Source organism: Calliphora vicina, chromosome 1, assembly GCF_958450345.1.
Source record: "Calliphora vicina chromosome 1, idCalVici1.1, whole genome shotgun sequence".
NCBI lineage: Eukaryota > Metazoa > Arthropoda > Insecta > Diptera > Calliphoridae > Calliphora > Calliphora vicina.
This window is the reverse complement of record NC_088780.1, coordinates 118,951,179-118,972,774: the sequence shown is the minus strand read 5'-3', so window position 1 is coordinate 118,972,774 and position 21,596 is coordinate 118,951,179. Positions and strand designations below refer to the sequence as shown.

The 21,596-nt window shown below is 28.0% G+C and overlaps 2 protein-coding genes across 2 annotated transcripts in view; both read left to right on the top strand.

Moving 5' to 3' along the window:
- ChAT (Choline acetyltransferase) overlaps positions 1–21,596 on the top strand; it is a 115,795-nt gene that overhangs the window by 21,846 nt on the left and 72,353 nt on the right. The gene's annotated exons all lie outside the window — the stretch shown is intronic.
- VAChT (Vesicular acetylcholine transporter) lies at positions 11,880–13,797 on the top strand. Its single transcript, XM_065515632.1, has one exon. The coding sequence runs from the start codon at positions 11,917–11,919 to the stop codon at positions 13,693–13,695; it is 1,779 nt and encodes a 592-aa protein (XP_065371704.1). The 5' UTR covers positions 11,880–11,916; the 3' UTR covers positions 13,696–13,797.

Sequence of the window (21,596 nt, the reverse complement as noted above, 5' to 3'; positions counted from 1 at the left end):
TATTTTAGTAGATGGAATCCGATTATTTTGAATGTCATGAACCTTATGTAATTATTAGATGTCTAATTATTTTCTTCCGGGACACGTTCATATTAAACAATAAAATAGAAAATAAAATAACAAGTTAGTAAGCTAGTATTAATAATAACTTATTGTAACCAGTAAGTTCTCTTTGTAATAACTACGAGCTAGAGATGAGCGATCCCGTGATTTTTGAAGAACGTCGTTCTCAGTGACCGTGTTTTATAAAACACTGTTCTTTTAAACAGTGACCGTGATCACGCTTTGTCTATGTTAAGCCAAATAACTATGGGGAATATACATAAAATAAAATTATGCGCCTAAAAATATGCAGTAACTGTTACCAATGAATGTTGAAAGATATAAATGAACGACATTTAACAGTTTGTTGAAATACATAAAAGAACGCCATTAAAAGTATGTACTGTTAGTTTCTCCATTTGTTACCAGTGATTTTTTAAAAACGTTACCAGTGAATGTTGAAAAATATAAAAGAACGACATTTACAGTATGTTGAAAAATGTGAAAGAACGATATTAAAAGTACCTGTTACTATATTTTTTCCAGCGATTTTTCAAAAACGTTACCAGTGAATATTGAAAAATATTAAGGAACAGTATGTTGAAAAATATGAAAGAACGACTTAAATGTACCTGTTACTTACTATATTCAGTAACTGTTGTTACCAGTGATTTTTCAATCACAATGATTAAATCACAGGTATGAAAATATTGCTCATCTCTACTAGGAGCTCTATTGAATTTTTTCTAAGACACTCACATGTTAAACAAATACTCAAATAACTAGTGCTGACCCTTAATAATTTGTAAAATCACTAGTTGGACCATAGTCATCAGAACTGCTGGGTACACTCAATCGTACACCTACATGCGATTGGATGTTTGATACAAGTACAGCAAATATAATTATAATTACTGTGTTTGTTGTGTATTCAAGTACGTATGAATAAATATATAAAAATAAATTCTAAACAAATTATTTTTTTATAATGGTATTGGTAGATGAAAGGACTTTTAAAGGAATATACTTGAATAGCACGCAATATAACACAAGAGCCAACCTTTAGAAGAAACAAATAAAAAAGAAACAGAACAAAAAGTAAAAATAAAAATAAAACTGACTAAAGCAGTCAGAGCTAAACTCGTGAATTAGGAGAACCAATTCCATAAAATCTGCCATGAAATTTCAGAATTCAAAATTTTGATTTAGTTTATGTCGTTCTACATCGACAGCTCAACGAATGAAAGAGATTTTATTTAAATTTTAATTAGTGAGTCAGGGGTTAATTATAAGTAACCCTACCAGCCACACAGCTTCAGACAATCCACATGACTAATTGATAAAAATTATTGTACTATGTATATTGATATTCAGAATAATACTATGTATATTCAGAATAATACTACACATTAATTGAGTCTGTTTTGAAAACATTTACCCCCAATAAGAACCATTTAAGAATCACTTCTCGTTAAGCTTAAATTTGATATTACTTTGTTGGAGTTTTTTTTTACGTATCTGGTTTGTAAATGTATTGTATATGTACAACAATATTGTGTCATTAAATTTTCATGACCATGTTGGCTGAGTGCTACTCCAACGTCTATGAAAGGTAAAACAAGTATACGTTGTAATAAAATTGTAAAAAAATAATATAATACGAAACGTCCTTTTGTACTTGTATTTTGGGGGTAGTAAAATGTGTATTTTGTTATGAATGTGTTACTGCCACTCGACCCCAACAACAAGAATAACATGCAACACTACTTGATTCAATTATTATTTTGTATGAATTTATTTATTTCTTTCTCGTTCCTTTACGCTTTTCATCCTTCAGTTACTAAATGAATAGATGGCGACATGTAGGGAAAAAGTGTGTGTGTGTTGGTTTCATTTTGGTTTGATTTAGAATTTGAGGTTGAATGCATGTCAGTCAGTTTTTAGTTATGAATATTTTAGCTTTTTGTTAGGTTTTTTTATAATTATTTTATATACATACATATATAGCTTTACAGGGTTGATTTGTTGTGACCTGGTCTTTTAGAGTTCTATCAAAAACTTTGTGTTTTTACTAAAAATACACACGCAAGCTCTCACTCACTTACAACATACGCATTAAAGTCAAGTAGCAAAACGTGCTCAGAAATTCATTAGATGAAAGAAAATGCATACAAAATGTTTAAACATTACAAATTCTTAAAGTTTTCAATAATTGGATAAAAGAATGATTGTAAATATTATAACAGTTTTGTTAGAAAAGTCCTTAAGTATTTTTCAAATGGATTTTGAGGGAATTTACTTAAGGTACGTTTACATTCTATTCAAATATTTGGGTACCAACAAAATCAATATTTCGTCTTCCTTTGAACAAAAATATCATTGCAATTACACTGTCCAACAAATTGATCCCTTTTGATTGGAACAGAATAGCGACCCTATAATTCTGAAAGGGCATGTTGAGTAGATCATTTTTGTAGAAACAAATGAAACTTATAGTCGAGCTGGTCTGAATTCTTTTTATAGTGGGTCAAGGTTTTAATCTTTTGATCGAAGGGAGCATTAACTAACTGAAAAAAATTGTGTACGTTAATGTCTGAGAGAATTCTTATTGTCAGAATTCTTATTATCTTTTGCATGGAATATATAACAAATTTTAAAAATTTTCAATAGGTAGCAAGGTTTGTGAAGCTCCTGATGAATAAATGTAATCTTTTTGTATATGTAGTTGGTATTAGTGAAAACCTTAGGACATGAGGATTAACAATTTAGTGAAACATGACGTCATTTACCTTAGAAACTAAAAAATTAAAATATAGGGATTTTCCATGAACAAAAATATAAAATTTGAATTAATGTACAATTTTAACGGTTAAAGATATGTATATATATTTATATCTGGAAAGAATGTAGATCCAAATCTTCTTACATCAATGGCATTATAAGTTATACATTTTTTATCTTCAAATACCAAAATTTCTAAAACAGGGAAAATGTGTTTCAAAAAACTGACGTTATTTACCGTGTGATAGTAAAATAACTTTGAATGTATTTAAATAAGATATAGGCTTATAAAAATATGGAGCTCTTTCGTTTTAGTCTAAAATTTTTTTTTTTTAATTGGTAAAGTTTGAAGAGTTCAGGGCGACAAGGTTTGCTCTAGTGAGCCAAGTTTTACTTTAGACGCTTTTGCATTAGGTTCTCTTTTCGGATCATATACTAATTTTATATAGTCCCGAAGAAACTTAAATGTCCTTTTTGAAAAGACTTTTTTGATTTTCTCAAAAAAAGGGTCAAATTGAGCCCTAAAGAGAGGAGATAGAGGTTTAAGATCTTCCACAAAACTGATGCCCATAAAATTCCACAATATAACTCTGACAATAGGAATTCTATCAGACATTAACTTACAACATTTTTTTTCAATTAATATATGTAAAAAAAAATTCAGACCAGCTGGACTATAAGTTTATTCTACAAAAATTATCTACTCAACATGCTCTTTCCGAATTATAGGTTCGCTATTCTGTTGCAAAAATGCTGTTGGACAGTGTTATTATATTAATTAAATTTGTTTGCTCTCTCAAAAATTCTGTAAGATCAAACAAACAATATACATACATATTGCATACAGTTAGTTTTGCTCGCATTGGCATTGACCAAGATTTGTTAGACTTTGAAAAAAAAAATCACTATGGTGTCATACTGAATTTTATATATGTTTTAAATCATGCAAATCACTCATACTTAAGGAAAAGGAAAGGCTTTGTTCAATCCTGTTTCGATGAGAAACGAACTTCAAGAAAAAAAACTTTGAGAAATAAAATCTGACTTTATTAACAGTTTGACTTGAGGTATTTTGCAGTGATCTATTAATATAATAATTTTAACCTACATATATGAAAACCAAATATTCACTAAATATTCAATAATCCTCGAGATTATTGAAATTTAGATATATATTTTAAAGTATGTTTTTACGGTTTTGTATATTTTTTTATAGCTAATTGAACAATTTTTATATACTTAATTTTATATTAATCCTTGAAAGTTTAATTTTAAAAATGATAATTATTATGATTAGGGTCCTTTGAAATAGTATATCTCGAAATGCATGTCCTTAGTTTTTATATTTTGTTTTAATAAAACTTAGTTTATACTTTTAGGAAAAACATGACAAAAATTCGAAATGGGATTCTAAGGATATTACAAGATAAAGGTTACTTTTCCATACTACATAGCGTATTTTTTATTAATACATTTTTATTAAATATATATTGATCTAGTATATACAGATACATATATCACTTTTTCAAAATTATATCGAAAATATCACTCAATAAGAAAAAACATGAAAATATTTTTAAAAGTTAACGATGAATAGTACTGTGTCAATAATGATAAATACAGAAAAAATGCTATTAATTTTAAATTACTTGACTGAAATACCAGTTAAGCCGAAGGATATTTCCATTTTGATAAAAAATATACATAAGTAAAAATCTATATAGACATTCAAAATAACACGATATTTCTAAGGAACATTTGAACATATTTAGTATTAATTTATACAATATTTATCTTTACTGATATGCTAATTAATTACCTAAAAATATATTTGAAATTTATTAATTATTCTTCGAAATATTAGAAAGTGGAAGATATGTTTTTTGATAAATCCTTCGTCAAGGACAATTTTTTTGGAAAAGAATTTTTAGTCAAAAATTATATACTATTGAAATTGAGCTTTTCACCTTTCATATACATATAATATTTTTACTTTGAACCTCGATAAAAGACAAGCCAAAGTGAATTTAAACCAATGGAACAACTTTAAATTTTGTATGATCATAAATAACATATACATATGGGGGATTTCATGTCAAGTGAACCAACATTTGAAATCGATGTCTTCCGATCGGGATGAAATTTGCACCAAGGTTAGCTCTATTGGATAGTAACTCAGACACAATTTTTCAACAACATCGGTCGAGAACTCTCTGAGTTATAGGGGGTAAAATTTTGACAATTTGGTCAAACAGGGGTTTTTTCTTATCCATGTAACTTATTACCTATTGTTCTTAGCAAAATGTGTTCCAAATAGTATAGATAGCTATTTCTTCGATCTTTCGAAAAAAAATATTTAAAAAAAAAAATAAAAAATTTTTAATATTTTTTTTCCGAAATCAAAAACTTTTTTGACTTTTTTTTAAAATACGCTATTTTTTTTTATTTTTTTTTTTTTTTTAAAATAAAGTTTAGATATTTTCCTTGAACACCTACTTGGTCGCTTAGTGGGATGCGAGTGGGATATCTATCAAAATAAATATTTTGTAACTCAAAACATCAAATTTTTGACTTTTTTTGCAAAATCAAAAACTTTGTTGACTTTTTTTTTTCAAAATGGACCCTTTTTTAATTTTTTTTTTTAGGTCAAACAAAAGCTTAGATATTATCCTTGAAGACCCTTTTGGTCGCTTAGTGGGATGCGAGTGGGATATCTATCAAAATAAATATTTTTTAACTCAAGACTTACAATTTTTGACTTTTTTTTTTGCAAATACGATTTTTTGTCCAAATGGGCCCTTTTTTAAAAATTTTTTTTGTAGTCAAAAGAAAGCTTAGGTCCATTCCTTTAAGATATTTTTAGTCCCTTAGTGGGATGCGAGTGGGATATCTATCAAAATAAATATTTTGTAACGCAAGACATACAATTTTTTAATTTTTTTTTGCAAAATCAAAATTTTTTTCCAATATGGGCCCTTTTTTAATTTTTTTTTTTGCTCAAAAGAAAGCCTAGGTCCATTCCTTTAAGATATTTTTAGTCCCTTAGTGGGATGCGAGTGGGATATCTATCAAAATAAATATTTTGTAACGCAAGACATACAATTTTTTAATTTTTTTTTGCAAAATCGAAATTTTTTTCCAATATGGGACTTTTTTTTAAAAATTTTTTTTGCTCAAAAGAAAGCTTAGGTCTTTTCCTTTAAGACCTATTTTGTCACTTAGGAAGATGTGAGTAGGATATCTATTAAAATAAAAATGTTGTAACTCAAGACATTCAATTATTGACTTTTTTTTGCAAATTCGAATTTTTTTTCAAAATGGGCCCTTTTTTAAAAATTTTTTTTTTAGTCAAAAGAAAGCTTAGGTCCATTCCTTTAAGATATTTTAGGTCCCTTAGTGGGATACGAGTGGGATATCTATCAAAATAAATATTTTGTAACTCAAGATATACAATTTTTGATTTTTTGGCAAAATCAAAAACTTTTTTGACTTTTTTTTAAAATGGGCCCTTTTTGTAATTTTTTTTTTTGCTATAAAGAAAGCTTAGGCCTATTCCTTTCAGATGGTTTTGATCGCTTAGTGGGATGCGAGTGGGATATATATCAAAATAAATGTTTTGTAACTCAAGACATAAAATTTTTGTGTTAAAACATTTATTTTGATAGATATCCCACTCGCATCCCACTAAGGGACTAAAAATATCTTAAAGGAATGGACCTAGGCTTTCTTTTGAGCAAAAAAAAAAATTAAAAAAGGGCCCATATTGGAAAAAAATTTTGATTTTGCAAAAAAAAATTAAAAAATTGTATGTCTTGCGTTACAAAATATTTATTTTGATAGATATCCCACTCGCATCCCACTAAGGGACTAAAAATATCTTAAAGGAATGGACCTAAGCTTTCTTTTGACTACAAAAAAAATTTTAAAAAAGGGCCCATTTGGAAAAAAAATCGTATTTGCAAAAAAAAAAGTCAAAAATTGTAAGTCTTGAGTTAAAAAATATTTATTTTGATAGATATCCCACTCGCATCCCACTAAGCGACCAAAAGGGTCTTCAAGGATAATATCTAAGCTTTTGTTTGACCTAAAAAAAAAAATTAAAAAAGGGTCCATTTTGAAAAAAAAAAGTCAACAAAGTTTTTGATTTTGCAAAAAAAGTCAAAAATTTGATGTTTTGAGTTACAAAATATTTATTTTGATAGATATCCCACTCGCATCCCACTAAGCGACCAAGTAGGTGTTCAAGGAAAATATCTAAACTTTATTTAAAAAAAAAAAAAAAAATAAAAAAAAATAGCGTATTTTAAAAAAAAGTCAAAAAAGTTTTTGATTTCGGAAAAAAAATATTAAAAATTTTTTATTTTTTTTTTTAAATATTTTTTTTCGAAAGATCGAAGAAATAGCTATCTATACTATTTGGAACACATTTTGCTAAGAACAATAGGTAATAAGTTACATGGATAAGAAAAAACCCCTGTTTGACCAAATTGTCAAAATTTTACCCCCTATAACTCAGAGAGTTCTCGACCGATGTTGTTGAAAAATTGTGTCTGAGTTACTATCCAATAGAGCTAACCTTGGTGCAAATTTCATCCCGATCGGAAGACATCGATTTCAAAAGTTGGTTCACTTGACATGAAATCCCCCATATGTATACCAAGTTTTATCAAATTTGGAACGAGTATGTTCCGATGCATTGTCGAAAATTTGTTTTCTTCCCGGCAGCGATTACAGTCTTTACTCAAATTTACATTGAACAATATGAACGTACACACTGAACAAGATTTTCAATAATACGATATTTATAAACAATTTTTTGTAATTGCAAGGTAGCACGAATTAAGAGTATTAATTTTTTGAAAATTATTTATGGTTCCACCTCAGAAAAATACAATATTTTACTGGTTAGAAAAATTTTCCTTTTTAATTAAATTCAAAATGTTAAAAACATTTTTCTTTATTCGTTCTAATTAGTTATCAGCTTTCAATTAAATTGCAATGTATTTAGAATTAAAATATTATCTCTACCTTTCAAAACAGCTGCAACTATTCCCAACTAACTTTGCTTTCATTCTCTAATATCTGCTCAACTTTAAACCAAACAACCTATGTATATCTGTTTTCAACATCAAAGTGTATCGTATTTAACGGATTTGTATAGAAAATAAATTAAAAAGAGAGACAAAAAAACGCCCTCGTTATTCAAAGAAAGAACGAATTGCATGTTTTTGAAATGTAAACATTTTCATAGAAACGCACCCAGGACTACAGAAAAACATACAGATATTGTTCAGTATCTTAAAGCTTTTCATGACAAAAGTTAATAAAATAAATTTAATTCGAGTATAAAATCATATGAATTTAAAGGTAATAAGAAGTATCTACAAACTTATTTTTTTTGTAACAAAATGCTTATAAGAAAAAACGCCTAAGCTTTGCCAGAATTAAAAAAAAAGTATTTTAAAAATATATATTAAAATGTGTCACTGTAACAAAATCTATCCATTGGCTTGATTAATAGTATCAACGTAATAGCCACATATTCATAAACATGATCTAATAGCAAATAAATACAAGCAAGAAAGTATGGTCGGTCAAGCCCGACCATATAATACCCTACACTAAGTAAAAAGCAAAAACATTTTTCTTTTAAAATTTCAATAATTTATATTTTCGAGTGATTTTCGGAAGTGGGCCTTATATTGGAGCTATGACCTATTATGGACCGATCACCATGAAATTACGTCGTGTGATTTATGTCTATATTAAAGTTAACTATGTTGAATTTTGTGTGTATATGAACATTTTTAAGCGATTTATGCACGTTAAAGTGATTTTCGGAAGCGGGTCTATATGGGAGCTATGACTAATTATGGACCGATCGTACCAAATTTTGTGACATGAATTTAGTATATATAAAACTTATTTTTAGCTGAATTTGTGGAGATACATTTATAAATTAAACATTTATGACCGATAAAGTCCAATTTCGGAAGGGCATTTGTATGGGGGCTAGGTGAAATATTGGACCGATTTCAGACTTCGTCCTTGGGCCGAAAAAATTATATGCACCAAATTTGATCGAAATATCTTCAAAATTGCGGCCTGTACTCTGCGCACAAGATTTACATGGACAGCCAGCCGACCAGCCAGCCAGACGGACGGACATCGTTTAATCGACTCAGAAAGTGATTCTAAGTCGATCGGTATACTTTAAGGTGGATGTTAGACTAATATTTTTGGGCGTTATAAACATCTGCATCTCACTATAGTGGTGTAGGGTATAAATATAATATTTAGTTAAATAGGTAGTAGAAATAACATGCCCAACATGTTATTATAATTCATGTTCAATGTCGTCTTTATGTTTAACACTGATCTAAATCATATAGAGAGAAATCCGGATTTACTAATGTCTTTGTGTGTTTTTATACTAAAGGAAAAGTAGAGTCTCCTTTTTTTATATAAATACAGTAAGTGCCAGTAACATGCTGAGCTATTTTCAGTATTTCTTGTTCACATTTGTGAAAAACATTTAATGATCTGGCATTGTTGAAAGCTCATAAAGAACTGATAAATGTTTTATTGGTGAAATCTGAAATTTTCCACAAATACTCTCTGCTGATAAGGTTTGGTTGGTATTGAAAATAGGCAATATCGATCTATGATTACACTCATCCTCCATAGAAATCTTCCACCGGAATACTGCTTGAGCAGTTTGAGTTGAGCGGGAAACATTTGCCCGATTTTCGAATGAATGTTCAAGTCAGAAAAAGCTCAATATCTACATCTTTAAGTCTCTAAAATCAATAATTTCCTCATTAAATTTGTTCGAATTTCCCTACATATATAGAGCGATACAGATTCGAAAAATGATTATTATTCTAATTCTAATTTTTATCGCAATATGATTTATCTTTTTCGATATTTCAATTTTTGGTATTGAAAATAGAACAAAATTTAAATAAATTCAAATTTAAAATTTTTTTATAGAACTCTGTGTCTGGTGAAAATTAAAAAGGCACTAACACATGTACATTTTTGTTACTAACACATGTTTAGAGTTAGGTACTGCTGTCAAATAGTCGGACTACTTGTTATACTTTGCTAAGAACCATAGAGACGAGACACTTCGAATTGTCAAACAAAAATACAACAAATCATATGTTTGATACAACAAAATACATTGACTAGCATGTATTTTGTTGTTGCAAGAGTTAGGTTTTTGACAACAGACTTAGATTTTTGACATTAAATATTATAATACGATAAAACTACTAAAAAATGGAGATTGTATAGAACATCATAATAAATCCATATTTTCGATTTTAATTCGAAATATGTTGGATAACTTAAAACGTTGCATACTGGGTATTGTTTTCGATTTCAAATGTTGGATTTTTATATTATTTGAACAAATGACAGTTGTTAAAAAAGTAATATCAAACCGTATAGTTATTTTGACTTTCAACAACAATTTATCAATTATTGCAGTTTGCAAAAATGAAAACAAAAAATATGTTGTAGGGTTCTTAAAACTAGACAAACATTTTTATATGAAAACAAAACAAAAAGTAAGTTTTCGGGCATCTGAAATTAGCCTACAAGAAATTTGATAGCAGAACTTGTTGCTAATAGAATGATTCAGTCTTAATGACCCAATTTGGCTGGACAATTTTAGTTGAGGTGACACAAATTCGGTTGGTTCATTCGCAATTCTTCTTCGTCCGCCGTCTATTTGTTGCTTAAACCAAACTCATCTACGTATATAATTAAATTACTCTATTGGTAACAAATTTGGTCATCACAATGAATCAAATTATTGAAATTTTAAAAAGAAAACTTGTAAAGTTATTTCCAAATTTTCCGACAAAAATTCTCGAGAAAATTTTTCCGATTAGGAACTCTAGTTTGAAATTATTACATTATTTATTACTAAAAATTCGTTGATTTATTTGAAAATAAAAATTACGAAATAATGTTAACATTAATTAAACCTGCAAAATATATATATTTATCATGCGATTCATTAAACATCAAGACGGGCTGAACAGCTGTATAATATATATTATACTTAAGTATTAAAACTTTACAAACTACTAAAAAGTAATTTTAGTAGATCTTGAAAACACTTAAAACTTTTTTATATTAAAACTAAACAAATATGTAGATAAAATATGTAAATAAAACCAATTTCGTAAAACTTATAAATATAATTTGTTTTATGATTGAAATGTATGTTAAACAGTGGAATGTAGATATCAAAAGAATAAAAAAAACTAACTTGAAAGACAAATCAACTAAAATCTCTAAAATCATAAAACATTTAATGGAGTACGAATAAACAAATCCAGAAAAAAATAAACAATTTAAATTATATGAAAATCAATAAAAGCAATTCTAAAAAAATATCACAAAAAATCTTAAAAATAATTTACTGAGAATTAATTTAAAAAAAGCTACTACACCTTTCGCTGCACAGAAACAACATTTCAATCATAAATAAAATTTATCTTTTAAATTTAAACAAAAAAAAAACTTTTTTAAACTACAAAAAAAATCTTCTTTTAAAAAAACCTAAAACAAATGAGATTCATTAAAAAAAATAAGAAAAAACTATATTCAAATTCAAAAAAACTTAAATTGATAAAAAAAATAATAATGAAATCTTGTTTCTGTGTCGTTAAAGGTTGTGGCCCCCACTAAATATAAAGACAGTCCAGCCAAGAGCTAAAGAAGAGAAACTACAACACAAACACACACACACATAATGTGCCTGAAACTTAAATAAAAGTTGAAACAAAGAAACTGACGAATATACCAACATGGATCATCTTGAGGATAAACTAGAAAACTTCAAAAAAGGATAGAACAGTTAAGCAGAAATATCCTAGCAAGCAGTGCGGCATAGCAAAGAACAAAACAACAAAGTACAAAAGAAACGAAATTTAATAAAAACAAAAAAACAACTTACAAACAAACGATTTAGACGTTAAGTTCAACTAGATACAAAATTTAAATTTCCCCTCCCTCCTTTCTTCATAAATTAGTTTGAAAAGTTTAACATAGAGAGTAAAATAGAAGGATATCATCATGTCGTTTACCATACCCGTTATTAATTTAGAGGTACGTGAGGTTAAGGATATAGTATGGGAGAAAATTCAGGAGCCTGTCAACCAAAGACGCTTAGTCTTGGTTATAGTCTCCATAGCCCTACTATTGGATAACATGTTGTATATGGTGATAGTGCCAATTATACCCGACTATCTGCGAGAAATTGGAGGTTTCGAAGCACCCGATTCCACTATGGCACCATTGCTTAGGGACAATGTGACGGGTAAGATAATACCTGTGCATCACGATCATCATGGCCAAGATTCAGCCACCGGTATACTGTTCGCCTCAAAAGCCATCGTACAATTGATGGTGAATCCGTTCTCGGGCGGTCTGATCGATAAGATCGGCTACGATATACCCATGATGGTTGGCCTAACGATTATGTTCTTTTCCACGGCTGTATTTGCCTGTGGCAGTAGCTATAGTGTGCTCTTCTTTGCCCGATCGTTGCAAGGCGCTGGTTCAGCTTTTGCCGACACTTCGGGTTTGGCCATGATAGCCGATCGCTTTACGGAGGAAAATGAACGTTCGCAAGCTTTGGGCATTGCCTTGGCCTTTATTAGTTTCGGTTGTCTAGTGGCTCCGCCTTTTGGCGGGGCTCTTTATCAATTTGCGGGCAAAGAAGTGCCATTCTTGATATTGGCCTTGGTGTGCCTCATCGACGGCCTTATGCTGCTGTTGGTTATGAAACCGTTCAAGGAACAGCTGCAACAAAGTAGAGAAGTCAAACAAGAGATTATACCCATTTGGCGTTTGCTCATGGATCCCTATATTGCGGTGTGCGCCGGCGCTTTAACAATGTCAAATGTGGCTTTAGCTTTTCTAGAACCGACTATATCCCTGTGGATGGAAGACAATCTTACCACAGATAATTGGAAAATTGGTATGGTATGGCTACCGGCTTTCTTCCCTCACGTCTTGGGTGTGGTGATCACGGTCAAAATGGCTAAAAAGTATCCCCAGCATCAGTGGCTAATGGCAGCTGGAGGTTTAGCTTTGGAAGGTCTCTCCTGTTTCATTATACCATTCTCGACCTCCTATCAAATGTTAATGATTCCTATATGCATTATATGTTTCGGCATTGCCTTGATAGATACTGCCCTCTTGCCTACACTCGGATATTTGGTGGACGTGCGTTACGTATCCGTGTACGGCAGTATATACGCCATCGCTGACATCTCCTATTCAATAGCCTATGCAGTGGGACCCATTATAGCGGGTGGAGTAGTCGAAGCCATTGGCTTCACTGCTCTCAATTTCCTTATAGCGTTTTCAAACCTTTTGTATGTTCCGCTACTAAGGAAATTGCGCAATATCTACGACTTTAAGCCATTTGAAAACGAGGCCAATATCCTTATGCAAGATCCCCCCAATAAGGAATACCAAACCTACGTTATGCACGATCAAAAGCCCATCGATGGCGAATTCAAAAATCACCTAGAATACGGTCAGCAATATCAACAGGATCAGCAAGAAACAAATCTAGACGATCAAACCTCCAGCTCTTACGATTATCAGGCGCAGCAGGGCTACCAGCAGGATGCCCAATACGAACAGCAGCAACAGCAATATCAGCCCGGCTACCAGGAGCAAGGCGGCGGCGGTGGCATGTATCAACAGCAGCCCTCAGAAACCAGACATCTTCCTCAGCAACGTATGGCGAATCCCTTTCAACAGCAACAGCAATCGGAGGCCTCAAGAACAACTACAACAGGTCCTGCTGGTCCAGCAAATCCATTTAGACAAGGATTTTAAACTATTATCTTACACAAAATTAGTGGTAATTTATGTTTGTTTTTATATTTTTGATCGTTTAGTCTATAAGTTTCGTTAAGTTTTCTTTTAAAGTTAAATTTGTTTATTTCCTAACAACATCTAATTAGTTTTCTTCAGTTTTTGTAGTAAATTATAAAGAATAAAATTTAAAGTGGTTCTATTACACTATAACCCTAGTTATCTTGAAATTATACATAAATACTTATATAAACAACAAAACAAAATTAAAAAATCCAATAAACAAAACCTAAAATAAATTTCTCATGTTTAGCTAAACAAGAAAAACAAATACATACATATTTTATGAAATTTTTTCCAAGAAAAATTATCTTAAACACACTTTTTATAAAAAGAAATATGTATTATACACGGAATTTTGTTTGTTTTTTATATATACATAATTATATCGCAGTATGCAAAATGATTCGAAGTTATGTCGAAAATGAATCATTTTTTCGTAAAATTTTATCGATATCGACTTCGATATAATGTCGAGAATGTGCGTGTTTTCCTAAGTAGAGTGCAGAGCGATAAAGAGTCGAAAATTGTTTATTATTCTGATTCTAATTTTTATCGATATACTATACCTTTTTCGGTATTAAAAATGTTCTAATTAGATTCGATTTCGATTAAATATATGAACAATTTCGTATACTTTATACCATCGAGCAATTTCTTCTTGAAATAATGCATATTCAATACCTTTATTATTATCCAATAATGTTGCGTTAGATGTGTTTTCATTTTCAAATGCAATAAACTCTGCACATATTTCTGATGTTTGCTGATTTTGAAGATTCGAATTGTCAAAAACAACATCAATAATTGGCTGCGCTTTTCTTTTAAGACGTCTTTGATCCATTTTCGTGTTAAACTATATTTTTATGAATATGTTATTGATAGAATAAGAAATAAAATTTTATTTTCTCACAAATTGACAAAAGAATAATATGTATGTATATATGAATTTGTCAATTTGTGCAAAAATAAAATTTGACATTAAAAAAAACTCGAACATTATTCGCCATTTCTATAAAATATTAAAATACGATATTCTAAAAAATGTAGATTGGATAGAGCATCATAATAAATTCATATTTTCGATTTTAATTCGAAATAAGTTCGATAAAAAGAACTGACTCGAAATGTTGCATACTGGGATATAAATAATTAAAGATATAAAACAAATTTATTATGTATTAAATTAAGTATAGTAAACCTATAGGAGAACTAAATATCACATCATAATCATTTATCAACCGAAAGTAAATGCAAAGTGTTACATATTTAACGAGTAGATACAAAATGAAGGAGTAGCAACATTTAATATCATTAATGTATATCAATGGAAAGCTTATGTGGCACATATTATTTTAGGTTTAAGCATATAGAACTATTAGGAAAACTAATACTCATAGATTATACTTAAATAATATGAAATTTATAAGAAGAAGATATTCTATTATTTTTTTTAGAAATGGAACGTTACGGTACAATTATCTATAAAAATTCTAAGTGTATGATCATGGCAGACCTTCTCGTGTGTAGTTTTTATAAAGCGTTATTTTATCATACGATCATAATTATTATGATTATTGAAAAAAATTGCCTAATAAATAGGAAATTAACATTTCTATAACATAATTTCTTGTTATAACAAGCTTGCTTTAAAAAAAGCTTTGAGTATTAGAACAAAACAATTCTAATTTAATGATGTCTGTCTGCCTAAAACTACAAAACCCGTGAATAAAATTCTAGCCATATTAATTATTATGTAAAAACTACAAATAAGTTTATTATTTCCTAAACATACTAACTATCATTTCCAATTAATTAACGTTATTAGAATTATATTTAAAAACAAATTGTGTATATTTTCAAAATGGAATCAGTAACAGAATCTCCAATGTATGAAGAAATCATATAACAAAAATGAAGACAAGCTAAATAACCAAAGAATTTTAGTAAGTAAGACCAAAATATATCATAACATATCAGTTATAGTTTGTAAGTACATATTAGCGATCGAATCTTTAGGAATTTAAATTGAAAGCTCCAACATCAATATCGTAAACATATCAATTGAAGCACAAACAAATTTTACAACATTCGGGTGTTGGAGTTTAAAAATAATCTAATAATGATATATTAAGTAGAAACAAGGACTAAAGATTGTAAAGAAAACTTAGAGTATAACATAATTTTCATTTTAAATTACAATTAATTTTTAAGTTGACTGTTTAAAGAGTAGTTTCATTAGTTTAGTTGAATGGATTACTTTAAAAGCTGAGCGAGGGTTTTTCTAGTTTCTTAGAGAAATATTGAAATCATATTTTAAGCTTTAGTTTCTAAACAATTTAAAATTTATTATTATCCAAACCATTCGAATCAAAGCAAGAAAAACTTGTAAATTAAATTATAAAATTTTTATATTGGCATTTATCATATTTATAATACAAAAAAAGCTTTTAAAATTTAGTGTTTTAATTATAAAAGTATGAATTTGAATTGGAAATTTGAATAGGATTAAAGCTTCTGAGTCACTAAAAGGCTCTTACATTTTTAATGAAGAAAAAGCTTTTCATTTAAAAGCTTTTAAAGCTCAAACTGATAAATATACAAAAAAAAATTAAAATTGCTTATGTAAAATTAAATCTTTTCAATTTTAACTTGCGAACTGGTTTATAAAATTTACGTGTATAAGATTTGCCATGTATGTATATCTCCAAAAGCTTATGTAATTGATGACTATTTATGACGGTTGAAATGTTTTAGATGAAACTATATAAAAGTAAAAAAAATATCGTAGGGAGTATTTAAAAGTTTATAAAACAATGACATACAAATTAAAGATATCATAAAGACTAGAAAAATCGGAAATGTACTATAAGGAAGTTTTTAAAATGACCTTGATAACAAAAAATACATTGAACAAATATTCCCAAAAACGAAAAGTAAAAACTCGAAAACTCGAACGTAATATACAAAATAAATTGCAGTGGATACGGTTCAGAGAGATGTGAACAAGTATATGTCGGAACAACAAAAAATAAATCAAGAACGAGGATTGCTGGACACTGATCTGATCTGATCTAAGAAATAAAAATAAATTATTTGCCCAAAATACAGCACCCATGTCCCACTTTTCTTTAAAACAAGCTTACCTATATAGTAACATTTATTTGAAAATATTTCGATCAAATAAAAACTTTTATAAAAAACAATATATTTGGCAAAATTTTATGCTTTAAAGCTAATACAAAGGCTTTTACTTTTTAAAAGCTAATATGAAAGCTTTAATTTTATAAAAGCTTTTAAATTTTAAAAGTCTATATTAAAACGTTTACCTTTATTTGATAAAGCTTTTACATTTATTTAAAAAATATTTTATATACAAATTCGTATATTAAAGCATTTATTTAAAAATTCTTATTTAAAAAAACGTTATTTTTAAAAAGATAATATTTTGTATTTGTATTTTTTCGTATTAAATCGTATATAAAATGTTCCGCTTTTTTAACACAATCTTCAAGTTATTAAAAACATATACAAAGCCTTTTCCTTTTGACTAATAAAGGCAAATAAATAAATAAACTCGCTAGTTTAAATTTTGTAAAACTTTTATGATTTTAAAGATTTATAAACTTCTCCTTTACTAGTTATTCGTTTCTCTAGTCAAGTGACTCTACTCAAAACAGTTTAATATTATTTTTTTTAAAAAAAATTAACGTAAGACACAACCAAGGTAACGATACATATCAGAGTCATATGACTCGCCTAGTAAAAATTACCAAAAGTGATATTAAAACTATTGCTATTAAGGGTATATACAATAGTATATAAACAAATTTTATATACACATATAAATACTATATTATATACATACATACATAACATATAAATATATACATACATAATCAAGTTTATTATTTATAAACATAAACCTAAACTATAAGTAAGTAAGAGTATTTAATGTTAATGTATTTTTTATTCATAAATTCTAGCTATAAACAATTTGCACTGTATTTAAAACAATTTTTGGCAATTTTTTTATTGCTTTTAACAAAAAATAAACAAAACAAAAACATTTTAATATTTATATTTTTCTTGTAAAATACTTGATTTAACTGTTGTAATTGTATATAGTATTTACATATATAAAAATTCAAAAAAAAAAAAACATATATATATAAATATTTGAAATTTTTGTAATAACCTACCAATCAATTAAATATTTAGTTGATTTTTATGCTTTAAACTAAAATTGGAAGAAACATTTTGGAAAAAAAGTTTACTGCCAAATTTAGTTTACCCAAAAAAGCATAAAAATTATATAAAACAAAACCAAAAACTAAACAAATTCAATTATTAATTAGTAGCAACTGTACCTTGTATATGTGAATTTATCAATTCAATTTATTTTTCCTGCTATATGCACCAAAATCTGTCTTAATGTATATTTTCCACCCGTTATTCAATTATATTATTTCAATGTACTATTTAATATTGAAAACATCTTTAGCTATTTAAACTTTAAAATAAAAACCATCATTGTATACCATAAACATATCAGAAAATACGGCCATTTTTTATGTAACCAAAAGTGTAAAACTTATACAAATTTTAAATAAGTTTTGTATATTTTTTGTCAGCTTAAGATTAAAAACAAAACTGTAAAACCTCTTAAAATATATTTTAAAAACAAATTAATGAGAAACAAACAACTTCAATTTTCATAAAATAATTTCACTAATTAAGTTTCACTCGCTCACCTTCAATACCGCTACTTTATGCTCTAACCAAAATTCACCACTCAATATAACGAAAAATAATATATATTTTAGAAGAGAAAATAAAAACGAATAATATATACATAAATAAATTATATATAAAAACTAATCACATAAAACAACAAGAAAAAAATCTCCCATCAAAAAGTTTCAATTAAACAAAACAAAAAAAGTTATCAACAAAAAAAAAAGTTATTAACAAAAAACACATCCATTAAAAAAACCAAATAAATAAAAAAAAATATTACCACAATATTGAAAACAACTGTAATAAAAAAAATTGTATATATATAACAAAATATTTATATTATTAAAAAAAAAAAATTAAAAGAAAACTTAAAAAAAAACATAAAATCTAAATTAATTATTATAAAAAAAAATAACCCTCAAGAAAAGAACAAGCAATATTTTGACTAAGAAACAAAATCAATCAACAATTTAAATAATCTGCATATTTTCATATTAACTTTCATTATATTTAAACCACGTCGTTCATAGTCGTTAAATAATTATTTATCTATTACAAAATTATAATTTTCAATATTTGAGTTTTAAGTAGGGTTCTCAATACTGTTGATTCCCGAGAATTATTGTCAATATTTTCTCTAAATTCCTTTAAGAACTTAAAAATTCAATTTATATTAAGTCGATCTACTAGAAAAGTTAATTTTCTTGTTTTAAATACAAATTTTTCCAATTTTGTCGCACAGAGAAGAAACTTTAGCTTGTTATAACCGAATTTATTGCTAATAAAATAATTCAGTCTAAATGACCGAATTTTTCTGTAGTGGCTAAAAAATTTTAGCTTGGTTGACAAGAATTCGATTAGTTTTATCGAAGTTTTACTTTTCAAAAAAATCTTTGGATATAATCGAATAATAAATTTGGATCTGCAAATAATAAATCATTCAATTTGTTTATTATTAAAATCATATCTTAGTTCCGAAGATCAACTAATTTGTTATAACCAATAAACATTTCAAACTCACAAACTTGACAAATCCACATTAGGTCATATCAATTCATTACAAAAAGTGATAGAATACAATACAAATGTTTCTGAAAATTCTATATTCAAAAAGTGTTTGATTATATCATAAAAGTTGAATTTAGAGCCACTTCCTAAAGGTATTATGTAAAGGTTGATTATGATTCCCTATTGCGAATTATGATTTCTTCTCCTCCTGTTAGAATTGCTAGACGGGCTGGATTTGACTTGTCAACAGTTATTGTCAAGCTAAAAATAATAAATACTTTTTTTATCTGAGTTAAAAAAAAACAACTTCACCATGTGTGGCTAGGGTATATATAAGTTTGTCATTCCGTTTGTATTTTGCAAATTTTTCATTTTCGACCCCATGAAGGATGTATATTCTGGATCGTTATAGAAAACATGTCTGCCCGTCTATATGTTGAAATCAACTTTCCGAAGCCACTAAATAACATACATATATTACTGATACATCCATACATACATTGATACATCCGCTCTATTCCAACTTATATTGATATTTAAAATCGATGTTTGTTCACCAACATTTTTTTTTTAAATAATTTGTTGTAATATTAGCATTTCTGTCACCAGAAGTTTCAAATACATATTTGTTTATCAACCGCCAAATTCCGGAAGGGGTAATGTTTTCGCCTTTCATCAATTATAACATTTCTCGATTTGAGAAAGACCACTAGCATAATTCTGCAGACCTTAGAATTATTAACACGATCTGTGATTAGTTGTAGTGAGACTAAATTACTACCAACATGAGAAGTCAAGGATGTCGAAACTAATAACTTGTTGAGTCCAAAAATGTACCATAAATGTGTTTTAGCTATTGCGATATTTTAGATAAAATATTAAACAATATATTCAAAATATCCCTGGGCAAAGATACTTATCAATGGCCGTTAAAGGGTTAAGAGAATCCTAAGTTTGTGTTTAAGTTATAACCAGCGTTACCATATCTCAAGTTTTCCCTTTTTTTGCAAGGTTTTTGAGATGCAAAAAGTTTTCTTCAAAAAATGTATGGCAACACTGGTTATAACCCTCAGGACTGTCCAAAATTAGAGAGACATAAGTTTTATTGCAGCCAAGGACATGGTCCCAAATATTTCTCCTAATGTCTTCATGTGAGTATACATAATGTGGAATTCTCCCACTTGTTGGCACTATATAAATGTTGGTCAAGAAGTAGTTACTGCCGCATGCACTTGAAACCCCTGTAACTGTTATTTTTTCAACACAAAGCTGCCTATTGCTTGTGAGCTGCTCTCTTTCCTGTCACCAGTTTTAAAAGATTGTTTAAAATATTTATAATAATGCAAAACTAAAGCACCTAAATTACAAATAATCCATTAGTAGGCCTCTGAAAGAAAGTGTAATACATTCAATTTCCCTCACATAGAAGTTGTCCTATATCTCGGTCTATTAGATATTTATATTACTTAAAGATATTGTAGATAATCAAATATTTTGACATTACCGCACACTCCACAATTGCTTAGCAAAATTTTTCATAGATATTCATATACATATGTATTTTGAAATTATTGTACACAGTAAAAACTATTTCTTAAACCGTTTCAATTCAAATATTTATCACATATTAACTGTTTCTAATTATTTTATAATTGAATCAAGTATTCATGTGCTGAAAAACAAAATTTTCTTATATTTTTTATTGAATTTTGAGTTTTGAATTTGATAATTTTGACAATTGAATATACAATTTTCGTTGAACTTTAAATACAAAAATTATTGAATAGATAATTTTCGTAATCAAAAATTTTTGTATTTGATGTTCAGCCAATAACAAAAATTGTATATTCAATTGTCAAAATTATCAAATTCAAAACTCAAAATTCAATAGAAAATATCAGAAAATTTTGTTTTTGAGCACATGAATACTTGATTCAATTATGAAATAATTGAAACCAGTTCAACATGAGATAAATGTTGGAATTGAAATATAGTTTTTTCTGTGTAATTTGGTCTTTGCAGTAACAAAAAAACTATTACGAATTATTTTCTCAAATTTGATTTACAAATAAACGAAGTAAAATGGTTTCTAATAAAATTTTCTTTTACACCTA

Excerpts from the sequence above, each read along its gene's own strand:
- VAChT (XM_065515632.1), top strand. The coding sequence starts at position 11,917 with ATGTCGTTTACCATACCCGTTATTAATTTAGAGGTACGTGAGGTTAAG.